This window comes from Phalacrocorax aristotelis, chromosome 7, assembly GCF_949628215.1.
Source record: "Phalacrocorax aristotelis chromosome 7, bGulAri2.1, whole genome shotgun sequence".
Taxonomy (NCBI): domain Eukaryota; kingdom Metazoa; phylum Chordata; class Aves; order Suliformes; family Phalacrocoracidae; genus Phalacrocorax; species Phalacrocorax aristotelis.
In genome coordinates, this window is record NC_134282.1 from 54,604,571 (window position 1) to 54,621,010 (window position 16,440).

At 42.8% G+C, this 16,440-nt stretch overlaps 1 protein-coding gene across 2 annotated transcripts in view; it reads right to left on the minus strand.

Annotated features, from left to right (window-relative positions):
- Positions 1-8,002: 8,002 nt before the first annotated feature.
- Positions 8,003-16,440, minus strand: part of UACA (uveal autoantigen with coiled-coil domains and ankyrin repeats) — a 34,195-nt gene continuing 25,757 nt past the window's right edge. For both annotated transcript variants that reach the window (XM_075100841.1, XM_075100842.1), the window contains exons 16-19: positions 12,807-15,497; positions 11,644-11,796; positions 10,592-10,657; positions 8,003-9,858 (exon numbers count right to left, since the gene is read on the minus strand). In XM_075100841.1, the coding sequence (XP_074956942.1) occupies positions 9,787-9,858; positions 10,592-10,657; positions 11,644-11,796; positions 12,807-15,497 (2,982 nt within the window). In that variant the 3' untranslated portion in view covers positions 8,003-9,786. The remainder of the gene's footprint in view (positions 9,859-10,591; positions 10,658-11,643; positions 11,797-12,806; positions 15,498-16,440) is intronic.

The window sequence follows — 16,440 nt, forward strand, 5'->3', positions numbered from 1 at the left end:
ACGAGATGACACATCGAACACTGGTCCACCTGAGAAGTTAAAGCTGGCTTGCTGCCCAGCTCCGGCCTATTTGTGGTGTTCACTTCTCCGCCTCCTGTCCCCTACAGCACCTTCCCAGAATTTCAGGACAGTTAAGCCAGTCACATATATGCTCTGTCCTGACGAGGCGAGCCCGCTGACAAAGGTAACGTTATACCTTCCCGTAGCCCAAGCAAAGTCCACCTGCAGTATTTTTAACCTCTCCCAGGCATCTCTATTTCAACAGAAATACAACAGCATCTCATGCCTGAGATGGGAATACACCAGGTAAGCACATTCCTGGGTAAGCGCTTTGTATCAGGGTAGAGCCAGAATCCTCTCGCCAGCTTTCCCTCCCCTGTAGCACTAGTTATACAGTTTATGACTTGCCGTATCGGTGCCGAGCGAATGCTGTCAATTAAGAAAGTCGGCTGGCACAAAAAAACCTCGGAGCCACAGGGCAGAACGTCATCTCTGCCAGAGCCTGCGGGCAGAAGCTCTGTAAGTACATTGCAATTAAATGCATTTGAAACTAACAGGGGAAAGTATGCATCTTTCAGAGACAAACCTGATCGGAACCTTGACGTGACAAGCGAGATGCCTTCTCTTCCCCCCGGCAGTCACTTGCTGAAATAGCAGGTTTGCTAATCAGGGTCTACAGCCCCTCTGGTTCTTTATATTGAATCTAGAAAACTGCACAGCTTTCCCTCTCTCCCCAGCCCCCTCCTGGTCTCAGAAAGGATGCTGAGAAACCAGCTACCATTAGCATAAGAAAAGCTCATCTGAATAACCGTGTGGCCAAACCCAGACCCGCATAGGAGAAAACATCTCCAAATCTCACCCAGCTTCAAGAAGAGACTGGACATAAAACCAGCTTGCAACGCAACAACCAGAGATGGACTACAGCGTAGACCCTCTTTTAGGCGTTTTAATCACTTTTCAGCTCTGAGGTATCCAATACAGGAGGAAAACATGCTGTAAGCACGTAGCCCAGAAGTGCTGATCCAGTATAAACTCCCTGAGCCAGTTCAAACACATTCCTGAAGCGTTGGCACATCAACTTTGTCCTGGCAGGCTCTGTGCCAGATCAGGTAACCTCTGTCCTCAGCCTAGCGTTATCTGATTGCAGAGACGAGGTTATGCCAGAGCAGGTACCATCTGTTATCCCACAGCTGGCAGCAAAACCACAAAGCCAGCATGAGCTCAGGACTGCCTGTTCTAGCTAGTCTGACAAATATGATGACAGGATCATGCTTGAGGTAGACAAATTTGTACTGCCAGGTGATCTGATGGCACACAGGCACGTTGTTAATGATCGCTAGCCCACAGCCGGGAACACTTGAAACACAGCCCACAGCACAAAGCCATTGCTATGAATTCTGCCTAAGCCCAAGAGACATCGATAACAAGCACATACATCAGCGAACGGCGGACCTCTGCCTCAGAGCAAGGAGGCTAAGAGCAGGCTTGGATATAAAAGGCAGGAAGAGAAAGAGGAGGAGACCAGGTCGCCCTGACCAGCCCGATGCTCCCAGGGGCTCCCTTTCTGTCCTGGCTAGCAAACGGACAAACTGCCCGAAGTGGCTCCAAAGAGACTTTTCCGTGCTTGTTCTTGGCCAAGCGCACACCGCAGCAGTGGCGCTGGCTGCCACCAGAGCTCCGACCCTGGGGTGCAGCAAAGCCTTTGGCAAAGGAGTAATTGCAGCGTCCTCACCACTGCGGCTGTCTGAGCAGGCTGGTGTAGATTAAAAACAAACATCTCCTAAGCAGACACCCACATCACTGGGGTGGCTTTTTTTTTGGTTCAGTTGTTGCCTTTTTCTTTTTGATTTTTTTTTTTTAAGGTCAACTCAATTAGAACGAATAAAAATACCCTTAAAAACCGCAGCAGATAGTCAGTGTTTTCAAAGGCACAAGAGCACTTTAGAAGCAGATTGGTTTATTTGTTCCATGTAATTTACTTTAAAATGTGTCCCTGGATTCCCCATCAACTGCATCTGAGATACTGCAAAGGTGACCCGGGAAGTTTTAAATCACATGCTCTACCAGATGCCACAAGTAAACCCTCAGCCAGCCAGGGTTCAGTGTGTGGGCCAGGGCCAGGGGGATTGTGCTGGTGTGTGTTGTGGGGGTGTTTAAATAATCTCACCTCGGCTTTCCAAGGTCACATTTCTGGCAAGGACAGCAGCGAACGCCTGCCGACAGCCTTGACTCTGGGATTCAGAGGAACCATCTCTAAAACAGAACACGACAGACTTGTGCAAGCTGAAGCTGGTGATCTGTTGAAGTGGGTCTGAGCAGCAAGTCTTCATCCATTCAGCTGGGGCAAATCTTTAACCAGAATGGAGTTCCTCCTCCCCTGAGGACCCTCTTGGAGGGGTGAGCAATTGCCTGTCCCTCTTCCTACCAGCAGCCCCCTCCCCACAGCTACCCAGGGGAAGAACTGGGGAGTGGCAGGAGTCCTCTCCTGGGCACAGGGGAATTGTATCCTCCTCCCTCTGCTCTTTTTATACTCTCCTTCAGAAGAGAGAAAAAAAATAGCAGAAGAGTGCCAGGATTCTTCGAAGGTACCTAAATTAATGTATTTTTGTACTTCCTTCACTCTCCCCAGGTAAATCTGAAACCCTAAGAGAACCCTGCCCTGCTCTCCCATCCACCCTAACCTCCTGCAAGTTTCTGCTTTTCACCAGAGAACTCCCTCCTATCACCGTGTGCCATTTCTTAAGGGCCCACTGATTTTCTTCACTTTCTAGCAACAGTAGGAAGTGAGAGACTTAACTGGCCATGGCTGGGAGGAGACTGCTGGGAGAGGGTTACTGTATTTATTTCTGCCTCGGATTCCTTGTACAAAAATACACATGAACACCAGAGGTCCCATGTTTTCCGAGTGCATCACACCCACTCCTTGTACGTGTGGAAGATATCAACACAGCACCTCCAGAAAAACCTCCAACAGCTTGAGAGTGTCAGACTTGAGAGCTGCGATGCATACACACAGTTGTCTTTTATTCAGATTTATAGGGATCTGGCAACCCTGAGCTTCAGATCAGAGCAAGCTGCCAACAGCCCAGGATTCCTAAATGGAGACATGGTCATTTTCTTCTGGGCAGAGGACAACGTGAATATTACCATTTGAAAATACAGGCCCTACAGCTGGAATCCAGTTGATGCTGGAACGCATAGCTCTTGTAAGATCAGCATTTAAAGGTCTTATACCTATCACCTACCCTTTGAACGTGCACTTCTGCGGGCACTTTCCCTTGCAGTCCGCTGCAAAAGCTTCAAGACCCCAAGTCTGTCCATCCAGCAGCAAATAACTGTCCTAGGTATCTGGTTTCTGTAGGGGCACACAAGGTGAGAAAGCAGCTCCCACTTCAGCAGTATGCTTCCTCCCCGCTCCGTTTCGAACTGCAATCTGCCCTTTCCAATTCCTCGCCCATTAGAAGGCACGACAAATGCAGGCGCCACTGCAAGAAGCGCTGCAGGCGTGAGGCCATTTGCGCGCCGCAGAACTGCCGCTGTCGGAGAGGGGAGCTCTGTGCCTCATCAGGCCGCACAGCCAGCCACGAACACATCTCCAAGGAATTAAGCTCGCCAGCTTTATGCCTCAACCAAGCACATTCCCTGACGCAGGCTGATTTGTTCTGTAGCTGTTTTCAATACATGCCATACCAGCACTAGAAAGTGCTCATGCGTACATCATTTCAGCATCCTCTAAGCAGAAGCAGGTCTTCTGGAGTAATTTTCACTTCAGATTTGAAATACAAATGGCAGAAGTGCATGTACTTCCCTGTCTCACTGAAAGGAATTGAAGACTTCGGTAGTTCTTCACATATTACTGGGTAAAACTCAGCCGAGAATTTCCATGTTTTTCCATCTTTACCACACGAGTAGCAATGTTGCATTTCCCCACCAAACAAGCCGACACCGTGTCCTGCTCCAAGAGATGCAGTCTGCCAACTTCTTAAATACAGCTTGACAGGTCTCTTATCTCCTGACCCAAGCACTACCAACAGCAACCAGCATCTTCACAGGTTCATCTCAGCTGCGACTGCACGGATGCAGTCAGAGCGGGGAAGGCCCACTGCCTTTTAATTCATTCCTGAGCTAAAATTAAAGCTTTTCGAAATGTGATGTAACTCGCTAGGGTCCACCCGCAGTCAGCTCTCTCCTCGTTGTAGCTTTCAAGCCTAGAGGGCAATGTTCTCTCTGATTTTTAGGCCATGCACTGGTAGCTTTAATATCATACCTCACCACCCATTCTGCCATTTCCAGTATATTCCTGTAACAGCTCACCAGCTGGAACATATTCCAGTTTCATAATTTCAAGTCAGGCCCATAAATACTTAATGGGTATTTCTCAACCCATTTCTTTTAAGAACCTGTCCATTACTCTTACTTGCATCATGTATTCCTTTTCATCCCTTGGCTTCCTATACACACACACAAAAACCACGCCCCAGCTTTGGCTGTTTCCCTGAAGCTCAAGCCATTTTCACATTCTGGAAGGGTTTTTTATTCTGGTATCCCACAACTGGCACTTTTTCCCCCCCACAAAGTTTCTCTTCCTACTTTTTCCTAGTGAATTTCTCATTGACAAAAAGATCATCTACTTTACCTCTCCCATCCTTGCTTCCCTCAAAAAAATCCTCCACTACTTCTTTCTGAGGAATTTGCGAGCTGGAATACATCTGCGTGGTCAGGCGGTCACCCTTTGTCACAGCCGTGATGTTTATAAACAACTATTTATGGGGTTTTTTTTTTAACCAAAGGCATTTGTATTCCTCCCCATCAAGCCCCTTCGTGCCTGCAGGCAGAGACACTTGCCCAAGTCTGTCGCGACCAGATCACACTACGGCTTCACTTGATCTATACTCGCCAGCTGATCGCTGTGTTACAAGACCTCAGCTCCAGCAAGGAGCATGGCGAGACCAGACACCGACTAGAAGCGTCTTCACACCCAAAGTAATTCTCATACGACACCTGACCCTCAAGATGAGGAACCTTTAAAAGGATCCTGTCTTCCTTTGAAATATCCCCATTATATTATAGAACTCTAAAAATTCTCAGCAGGGCGTCAAGTTAAAGTCTTCTCCACTGTATTCTAAGAGCATGTAAGCAAAAAGCCCAACATTTAATGAAGTGTAAAACTAATTATTATGAAATAAAACTAGCTGTTCACAGAGTGGAAAAACATCGCATTTTCGTGTCCTGTTTTCCTTTAAAATGTATTCCCTTCCCATCATCTCGCATACTTTGCAAATGTAAAAATAAATATTCTTCACAGCAGAGCGCTGGCTTGAAGGCTACAAGTGCAACAATAAAGAGCTTCACAATTTAATGGCCCTTAAATGCTCAACATCTTTTTCACTTAATGTAAAATCCATCTGATCTAATAGCTGTGACTGAATTACATGTATGTTTTTTCTATTAAAAGTTAATTTTCTGAGTTGGCAGAGCAATACAAGCATTAGATTAAAAAAAGCAGTAATCTCTATAAACTTTCCAGGATTCAGAGGTATTTCCAAGTCAGTTACTCAAAACAAAAAGAAGTCACGTACTCACTTTATAAAGTGCTATTACATAATAGGAACATTGTGCCAGCAATCAACGATAAGCCGCGTTACCTCGTTAGAGTTGCTTTACTGTTTCATGGAACAGGTCACAAAACACCCCTTGTGAAGCATCCCTCAAACCTCTCAGATGCATTTCATTTACATTTGACATTTTTGTGACCTCCCATTTCTTCCTTTCATTTACCAGCGATGTTTGTCCACGAATACACGAACACCGAAAGCTTCCTTCACTAGGCAAGTGGTACCTCGCGGCTGATTTTACCAAACACATGGATTATGACTGCCACGGGGACCTCACGGATATGCAGGCACAGCCCAGATTTTACCTTCACGAGTCACTTGAGCCAAAAAAACCCCAAACTTATACGCAGCATTGCCAAGGGACTTGTTCATTCACTCTGAGCCTCGAGACGTCCCCATTTGTACAGTATTAAAACAATCCACACCTATTAAAACTCAAAACGTTAAGCTTATTCTTGCACGCTATGATTTTACAGTATCACCAACACCGAGGTAAAGAGAGAGGCTGAGCTACCATGTACTACATGAAATACTGAATTACAGCGTTCCCAAGGAACTTTAGATTTAGTATCTCATTTCTTTATCTTGCATTTACTTCTAAAGTAGGACTTTCTCCCCCGGGACGTACCTGAAAGTCCAGGTTGGACTTCCTTCCCAAGGGCAGTGCTATGCAAAGGGCAAGGTAAACACAATTACAGCTCCACAACAGCCTAGTGCCACCAAGCTGGCAAAAGCTCTGGGGCACCGCTCCCCCAAAAGGAAGCCACTTGCTGACGTGCAACTGAAATGTTACTCCAGAATATGCACAGCTGGGTTTGGTGGGTTTTCCTTCCCCCCCATCAAGCAGCAACTTCTTAACGTAATTATCTCCTGTTTAGTGCGATATTAACAGGAAGTACAGAGGAGTATTAAGGAAACATTTTAAGTACCAAAAACAAAAGCTAAAACCAAAACCCAACTTCCCAACCCCAGCTACCAATTCACATTTCAAAGCAAGATGGTAATTTTAATTATTCCTTTAAAAATATCTATGTGCTGCTGTGGGTGAAGCCAGTACTCATATGCATGCTTCAAGTAACATGGCATTGGGTTGAAGTTGCAAAAAAGTGACCTTGAAGTCGTTCAACATAACGAGAAACCTCAGATCTGAGCCACTTTAATTTGGCTTTAATACAATAATCAAGTCTCAACACAATAAAAGAACCAAGTGTACAACCTCAGCATTTCCAGGTAGCCGTTGTGGTATGGGCCGAGGAATGGAATAACAGCAACACTTTCAACTAGCCACTTGCTTTTGAAGATGGTTCAAGCTGGTGTTTAAGTGGCACGTTCATCTTCCCCTCCTCATAAAAAGTAAAATACTCTAGCAGAAAGAAATTACTTTGTCTACTAAAAAATAAAAGATGCAAATATAATTGAAAAAGCTTTTAAATAATTAGCCTTACTCTGCAGAAAAAGCATGGTTAGAGATCAAAACACCCATACAGCACACCTGAATATATAAAGCTATCAGAAATATCAGTGAAAAGCACTTTATAATACCCTGTAGATTAGCTGACAGAGCGTATTTCCTGGCAGAGGGAAGGTTTAGACCTATCAAATCTTGAAACAGTTCTACCTAAGTGCAAGTTCCTCTTCAGAGAAAACTCAAATGCATATATACTCATATACTTTTTTCTTCCCCCAAAGTCAAATTAGAGGTTTACAAGAACCTTAAAGAGCCTCTGCTTTCTACCTCAGAACGCAGGCAACTCCTTCAAAGGCCCAAGGAATAAACCATCGTTCCAGTCATTGTTTAAATACAGTGCAGTTTCACTTACACTGTTCCTACTTTAACGTAACCACCTGACTCATTTTGGTGTCCCACAGGCTGGATGAGATAATCCAAACCACCGAAAATTAAATTAAGCTAATAGTGGAATTAGAGCACCCTTCACTTTCAAGTTCCACCAAACGCATGGATTTTGGTAGTGCCAAGAAACTATTCTGCGAAGGTTGTGACCTGATTTCATGCTAAGCAGTGTGAGCTATTAAGTGAATATGCTTTCATTAAAAGCGGTGGTAAACTCCACTGGCTCACCCCCAAACCCAACGACTGATGTAAGAGCCAGCTTGCCCTGCTGGGAGTACAAGTGGCCAGAGAGCCCACTCTGAAGAACTACCTGGTTGAAGCTTTGAGTCTCGATCAACCTCACCACAATTTTACCAACCATAAACTCTGGAAATAAAGAAAAAACCCAGTAATCCCCATGGGCATCTAAAAAAAAACAATATGTTACCTGGTATTCGAGAGCACTCAAGTGAGTTTAGTATCCTTCACTATCCAGGCTAGTTCACCAAACTACTTACATTTCTTTACCTTTTACAGAATTGACCACTACAATAAAAAAAGAAGAAAACATTTTATTGATAATGTAATATGGGAGAAATTTAGAAAACCATACATAGAGCTTCCTCAATAAGGAAACGTACAATATCAAAAGAGTTAGTATCTCAAAACAAATTCTCTCTAATAAGAGTTTCAAGTAATGTAACCATAAAAGAATGGGCTAAAAAGTAACGTATACATACTGAGATGTTTTCTGTAATACTCCTCTAAGAAATTAAAGGAAAGCAGCAGTAGATCTGTTTAACTACAGACACATATTAAGTAAATATATTAAGTGTATTTATATAATAAAAACTGCCTTGCACATTCATCACTAGGTCTGTCTCCTCCTCTGTGGCAGCTGTCTCTTCACTTCTACAAGAGAGCCCAAAAAGGGACAAAAAAAAAGGAAACAAACATAACACTACTAAAAAAGCGAGACCCAAGCCTGTGAGGTTCAGCTTGTTGGGAAGTCCAGTTAACACGAAGCAGAGAAGTCAGCACTCTGACTCAAGTCCTTATTCTTCAGGAACATGGAAGAGGAAGTTTGTCTCTTTCACATCAGGATACCAGATTCCTACTTGCTAGTTACACGAAAACGCTCTCCACCACACAGACCGAAGCTGGCACTTACACTGTTTGCTCTTACGAACAGCCACATACCTTATCAGGCTCATTTTTTCAATTGCTTCCCTTGAATAGCCCCAAATTTCACGTTTTCTTTCATAAAACTTACTTATGGGAACGCCACCCTTCAGTTAAAAATGAAGTCCTGTCTTGTTTAACAGGTAGATTCCAAGCAAATAAAAATTCTCGTTTCATTAATCCTTACTTTTTGCATCTTTCCCCATAAATAAGATTATAGTACATAATTTACAGCTAAGAGGAAAATACCTTAAACTTCCATGAGATAGTGTTTGAAAATCCAATACCAGAATTACCTAGTGTGCAGCTTAATGAGCTGCTCAGTCTACACCCATGTTAAGGCTTAATGAAGAATGAAATTATACAGAAGTAGGACTATTGCATTTCGATCAAAATGCTGCTCTACAAACCATGACACTCCAGTCCCACTATTTTAGCCTACAGTAATCAATACTAAAAAGCATTCAGGAAAAATCCTGGGGGAGAAGGGAAGGGAGGCAAACATAAAAAGTTAGTGTTTTGATGGGAAACCTGAATTTTAAGTCTTGCATAAAGCAAAGGCACTACATCTTAAGCTTATATTTAAATATAAGTCTGTAACTTGGCCAGCCAAGTTACAACATACACCTAAATCCCTTTCATCTACCTTTGCAGCCGACTTGCTAAGCATGTAGTATGTCTTGATCAGCTTGTGACAAAACAGCCACTTTCTCCCAGTCATTAAAGGAGATAGACAGCTACAATACTTAGCCAAGCTCATTGGAGCATAGTTTTATTTTTAACCATCCCACGAGAGTTCAAGTCATAGGATAAATTGAAGATTCTGGGTATAGGCCTTACTTTAATAAGTGGTCAATCAGACATTAAAATAATTTAACTACTATGTCATCATTTTGACAGTCAGCTTGCACACCAAATTTAAAAGACGTTCTACATCTTTTATTAATCTAATGAAAGAAGTGTCAGATCTGAAACTTAGCCTTATTTTCCTGTTTTACAAGGAGAAAATATTTCAGCTCTGTAAGTTGTTTCATATTTGAAGGTTCTAACTGCAGCTATGTTATCATAATGACATAAATCTCGTGAAGGTTATCACTACCGTAATCACAGCACTCCTACAAGACGCAGCAGCCTTCATGAGCAATGGCACTAAGCACGTCAGCAAACAAGTCCCTGCCTCATTCGGATGATCTGTAGTAAAGCAGCTTGCACATCTTCATCCATGTGACCCTAGAGCAAGCAAACACTCAGTTAAAAGAAAAATTAAGAGTCCCATAAAGTATCAACCATCCATTACTAACTAACATCAGGAGATTCTTCAAATTACCCAAAAATCTTAACCCATTGCTGTATTTTCACCACACTGGGAAAAATCTAAAATACTTCAGGAATCCTGCTTTTTTTTTTCTCATGACAGAAAGAAGGGTCTGCCTGTCACAGCAGTTTCCTTTATGAAAATAGGATGTGGGAAAAAGTTACTCTTCCCATCCCCAGGACTCCACAGCCTGCTGCTGTAGTAACGCTCCCTCTTCTGCATGCTTAAGTATCTGAAGTCACAAGACTTGAATTAGCCGCTCAGCTCCTTGTGCGGCGAGAGCCACTGGAGAAGGCTGCGATAAGCTTCCAACTTCTACTCAATTCCTCTCCAGCGTTACCTGGGATGATACAGAATTAACAACATGCTCCCATCACCAGACACCATCACCCTTCGAAGCAGGTGACCGTTCTGTATAGTAACACGTAGACAAATGGTGGTAAGAAGATGGTAGGATAAGAGTACAGCTGTGGCGTGTTTGCTTTTTTGTTGGATCGGTCCGTTCTCAATTAAAATTCTCAACGTGAAAACAGGTACCTTATGTGCTAGTTTCAAGTTTGAGGTCTTCCAGTGTGGCAGTTAGAAACATGTCTTAATCTCTACATCGATATGACAGAATAAAACAATCTCAACTTGGGACTATCATACCTGTACAGCACTAAGAAGATGTGTCCGATAAACTGAAACTACCTCTTGATGCTGCCTTTTAGCATCCTATAAAAAGAAGACAGGAAGAGGAGGTGAAGTCAACAAGTTTCGAACATCTACTCTTGCCTATTTCCAGCTTTGCGGGCTTGGGTTTGTGCACTTACAGACTAGCCAAAGCAGAATTTCAAGGTTAAGGGTGGCTATATCCCCTCCATTAATCGAGAAAAAAGTCACTGCTTCACTTTATTGCTTACTTGCAGCAAAGCAAAAAGGCTATCAGAGACAGGCAGACCTAGTGTGCCAGCCCAGGTGCTGAGGTGAGAAACTGGTTTCATCAACAGGGTTAGCTATTTGGTTAAGATCACCCAATGTTACCAACGCTTTGTGGTCAGCCCTGCAAATACTGTTAAAAACGTACCCTACTTCTGTATAGATTTACAAAGAGCTAACTTTGCTCACATACGTGGCTTTAATTATGAGCTTGAGTGAAGTGATGGGCCACAATCGCATGTGGGCACAAACCCACGGTACTTACCATAGAGCGTTCCCCTTTACTGTTAGTACTTAATGATAAGCAATAGACTTCACAGTGCTTGCAGAAAAGGGAACACAGTCAAATCCATTAAGAAAGGACCACCTCACTCTCTTTCAAGGAAAAAAATACATAACTGGTAGTTTTTGCCTTTAATAGATACGTGAGGAAACGTAGCAACGAAGGATGAGGAAAGGGCTGAGGTACTTAATGCCTTCTTTGCATCAGTCTTTAATAGTAAGACCATTTGCTCTCCACATACACACCCCCCCGATCTGGAAGACAGGGATGGGGAGCAGAACAGAGCCCCCAGAGTCCAGAGGAAATGGTCAGTGACCCACTACACCACCTAGACACACACAAGTCTATGGGCCGGATGAGATCTGCCCGAGAGTGCTGAGGGAGCTCTACTTTTGAAGTCTAAGCCTGCAGTCACCCAGTGCTCCAGTGACTTTCTTTAAAGAAAAAAAGTGTAAGCAATGCTACTGCATGTCAGACACCACCTCAGGTGATTACTTACAGCTAGCTGTTGTTGCAGTGTTTTCACTTGGTTCTGGAGCATTTCAACCTGCTGGTTCTGCCTCTTTGAGGGAATCCCAGTGGTGTAAGTAAGTTGAGACAAGCCATTAAGAGCTTGTTTTAACCGCTCTACATCATTAAGCAGCTCGGTTATCTTGTAAAAGAAAAGCACACAAAAACCTCATTTAAGGATTTCTCAATTACCAAAAACTAATCTCTAACATTTTTTGAAGTCTGATGAAGACCAGCAAGCATCAAAGGGTCTTTGTCCCAGCTTGCCATCACACTGGCTACAAGGCTTTGCAAATACAGAGGACTTCATCTCCATGGCATGCTATCACTGGTTCACATTCTGCTTCCTCGCACTGAAACCTGTGGAGGCACGGACCCTGGAGGTCAGCCAGCGACAAACGACTTATGCTTTAAAGATATTCTAGGTCCAGTTTCTAAAGAGGGCAAGGAACAGTCAGACGGCAGGCCACAGATGCCAAACAAATACAGCTCTAACATACATGCAAACATAACCTACCTAAAGGAGGAACACCAACAGCAAACATTTAACACAAAGCATAGCTCTCAACAACAGAGTGCCTAAATCTCTGTCAAATATCTTCCAGATTCAGAGTTAGTGCTGTTTCTTACTCCTAGATTTTACTGTGAGAAAGCATTTTCATACTAACAATCTGCTAAAGTGAATCAGATGTATTTAAGATCAATAATAAGCCCCGCTGAGGCATTTCAAAAGCCAATTGGTCACAAAATCTTCCTCACATGGGGCAAACAACCTCTTTCACACAGAGAGTGCACAAGTAGTCTATCAACACAGGGAAACTAAGCCAGGAATATTTTTTTGTATTTAAAGGTGAACTGAAAACATTCAAGTCACCAAATCGCTGGAAGAATGAACTTACACGCCCCAGAAGTCTGCACCTCTGCTTGGAAGTTCTAGAGTTTAAATACAACAAGTGATGCCTGAAACATATGAGGAATTAGAAAAACTGGGTGTAATGCTACCAAATCCGGCCTTCCTCTTGGCAGATTTGGGCCAGTCCTGGGTACCTCATGCTCAGTACAAAGTCATGCTTGAAAACCTAAGTAGCTATATCTGAAGTCTAGGTCTTTACTGCTAAACTGATGTCAAGAGCATTAACTGACACATCCTACCTTGTTATCCTTGGCTTCCACCTGCTTTGCAGATTCCTGTATTCTCTTCTGCAAGTCAATAATCGTTGTCAATGATTTATCGCACCTTTCTTTCTGGTCTTTGATTTCTTGCTCGATACTGCAACTCCGTAACTGAAGCATCTCTTTTTCATCCTTTAAAGAAAGCTCGCTCTTCTTCGCTTGCAAAGCCTCCTCACATGCTTCCTCGTACTTTTTATTCAGATTGGACAGGTTTTCAGCTATGCTATTAATCTGGGCCTCCAGAGCACTCTTCATGGATTTGTATTCTGACAGGTCAATCACTTCTTTGCTCTCCAGGTCTGTTAAAGCTTGTTGAGTAAGCTGAATCTCAGACTGCAACTTCACGATTTCCTCATTTTTAACTTTGTTTTCGTCTTCCTTTTCTTTCAAGCTGTTTTTGATTGCTACAATTTCTTGTTCCAGCATTTCCTTCATTTGTGTATATTCTACCAAAGGTATTGAAGATTTTTTTAGATCTGACAACTCCTGCTGTAGTTCTCCTACTTTTAGTGTTTCTTTGTCGTAACATTCCTTCTTGCTTCTGAGGGCTTCCTTTAGATCCTCTATAGTGTGGCCAAGAGCCTTCTTCAAGGCTTCAATTTGTTCTGCTGAAAGATGCTGAGCCTGCATCATTACGGGCTGCTCGGTACTCTCTTGCAGGTCTTCCTTCTCTCCTTTTTGGCCTGTGTATTTCTGCAGCAATTCTCTCAATTGCTTATTCAACTCCTCCATTTTGCTTGCAAACATTTTTTCCATTTCACGGGACTTCTCAGCAAGGATATAGTTCTGCTGCAAGTCGTTTTGGATGGACAGCACGCCATTTTTGAGCTTTTCGTTCTCCTGTTTGCACTTCTTGATTTCCTCCTCGCTTTCTTTGCACTTCTGCACTTGCTCCTGTAGCTGTGCTTCTAGTTCTTTCACTGTGGCTTCAAAGCTTTGTTCTCTGTCTTCAAAGGAGGCAACCGGGGCGTATTTTGACTTAATGCATTCTTGAATTGTGTCAAGCTCCTTCTTTTGGGCTTCAATTTCTGCATGCAACTGTAGAATTTCTTCTTGACCCCTCTTATACTCAGCCATAATGGTGACATTGTTCTCCTGAAGTTCTTGCATGCTTTTATTTAAAGTAGCCACTGTAGTTTCATGATCTTTTAAACTTATATACTCGGATTGTAATTGATTCTGTAGGAGTTTCACTTTGTTTTTCAAAGTTCCATTTTCTTCATTTACCCTCATGAATTCCTGCTTTATCTCTTCAGTTTTTCCCTTCAGATCTGACAGCTCCCTGTTAGTCTTTTCTAGTGTGTTATTCATGACCGTTTTAATCTCTTCATGTGTTGTAGCCAACACGAACTGATCCCTGAGAGTCTCACTCATGACTGTGTTTTCAGAGACTAGTTTGCACACTTTTGCTTGTTCATCATCATATTTCTGCTGAAGCTCAGCAAGCTGCTTTTCAAGTTCAACGCCATTAGATTTTAAAGCTTCCACTTCTTTTTTGTGCTGCTCTGGAGACAGGTACACAGCTTGGAAGTGGCTGATAGTCTCACTTAAGTTATTCTTCTCTGCCAGCAGCTTTTCAGCTTCCGCTTTGCTTTCGTTGTACTTTTTTGTTGTTTCAAAAAGCTTTTTGGTCAGGTCACCAACAGTCAGATCATTTGTTTTCTTCAATTCTTCATGAATTTTTAAAGGCACGTTCTGGCTTTTAATTTCAGTTTTTAGCATTTGGATTTGCTGCTTAAGCATCTTGTTATCGATCTGCAATCTTTCAAGTTCCTTCTGCAGAGACTGATTCTTCTGTGATAATTCAGAAATTGTCTTCCCAAGTTCCTCTTTCCTTTGCTCAAACCCGCTCTTCATTTGTTCGTGGTCTTCTGGCTTTATGTGCTGAGCAAGTTTAGCTTTCTGACTCTCAGATTCCCTCTTTAAAAGCAGAATCTCTGCCTGCAGTTTTTCGTGCTCTCCTTCCATCTCTGCTAACTTCCTCGCTTTCTCATTCACTTCGTTTGATAACAAACTCTTCATGTTTTCAAATTTCTCTGAAGTTACAGAGTGGGCTAACTTTGCTGCTGTTTCTTTGAGCTGCCCTTCTAACTCCATGACATTTCTTCCCCTTTTATCTCGCTCCATCTCCAACTTAACAAGTTCCTTCTGCAACCTTTTATTTTCCTCCACTAGCCTTCCTTCATCTCTCTTAAATTCTGCCACCAGCAATTCATTCTGCTTAATCTGGTTCCTCAGTTTTCCCACCTCAGCAGAGGCTCCTTCATATTTCGTTTTCATTTCTTTCAACTGATCCTTCAGCTCCTCTGTTAGCTTACTGTTTCCCGAAGCAGCTTCACTAGTCAGGTGATCTTTCAGAGCAAGAAAGTGGGTCTGCATTTGCTTAACTTTGCCTTCAGAGTCAAACATCCTTTTCTGTACATCTTTTAAAGCATCTTCCAGTTGTTTTATCTGTCCGTCAGATTCCGCCTTGGTTCTTTCACACTCTGATGCCAGAGCTTTACATTCAGATGCCTTGTGAGACAGTTCTCTCTGCAGTTTGCTAATTTCTTCTTTTGCTGCACCATAGCAGGTCCTCACGTTGTCAAGCTCTTTCTTTAAAGCCTCCTTCTCTGAACTGGATGATTGGTTAGGCAGGGAGAGCTCCAGGGGTCTCAGCATAGACCTGGACTGGAGGTAAATCGGCACGCAAATGAATACCTGTTTACAAGTTTGACAAGCCACGTGTCTATGATGGCTCATATGTACAACTGTCTCAAACCTATGTTGATATGAGCACAAAATTTGTCCGAGAGATCTTTTTTCCTTAGAAACACGCTCATCTACTCTTGCCCATATTATAGAACCTGAGTATTTCAGCCTATAACAGTAAAAATCTTGATATAGCCCTACATTACTGTTTCCCAATCAATGGACCCTACTGACAGTGGAGTGCAGGTACAGTACATTCCTTTCCCTTGTTATTCATATTTAATCACTCATCTGCTAGAAGAAATTCAATAAATTAAGATATTTCCCCTGTGCCTCAAGCATGTGAAAGAAATTTTAAAAGGAACCAGAACAGAGTATGTCATGGCTAACAGAACCTTCTCTCTGAAAAGACTGAAGAAAACAGTCATCTAATTTACTGTCCAGTAAAGGATCTCTCAAAAAACAGTTTTGCTCCCCTGCCACGTGGTCTTCACGGCCAACCTTCGCTTCCCTACGAGCCGTGATGGCTATTACATGGCACAGGCTGGCTCCAACGATCTCAATCTCGTTCCAAGGTCCAGAGAGCAGTACGTGCTTCCAGTCATGACTAGCTTAGAGCCACTTAATTCCTGCCTTGGGACATGGTTTGGGGTTTTTTTTTGGTTGGCTTCCCTTTTTTTTTTTTTTTTTAAGAATTGCACATCAACTAATTTTAAACTTCAACTAAGAATAAAGAAAATCCTAAGACCATTTGGATAACTATGTAAAACATGGCAGAAGAGACTGGATTTCTATGTTACCAGCAGAACATACAAATATTGGTGAAATCTGGCAAGAAAGCATAGGATGTTGAGATTTATTTCTAGCTGTCACTCACGCCTGGAAGCATTCCAGCTGAAATACTCAAGTGTTAGAACAGTTT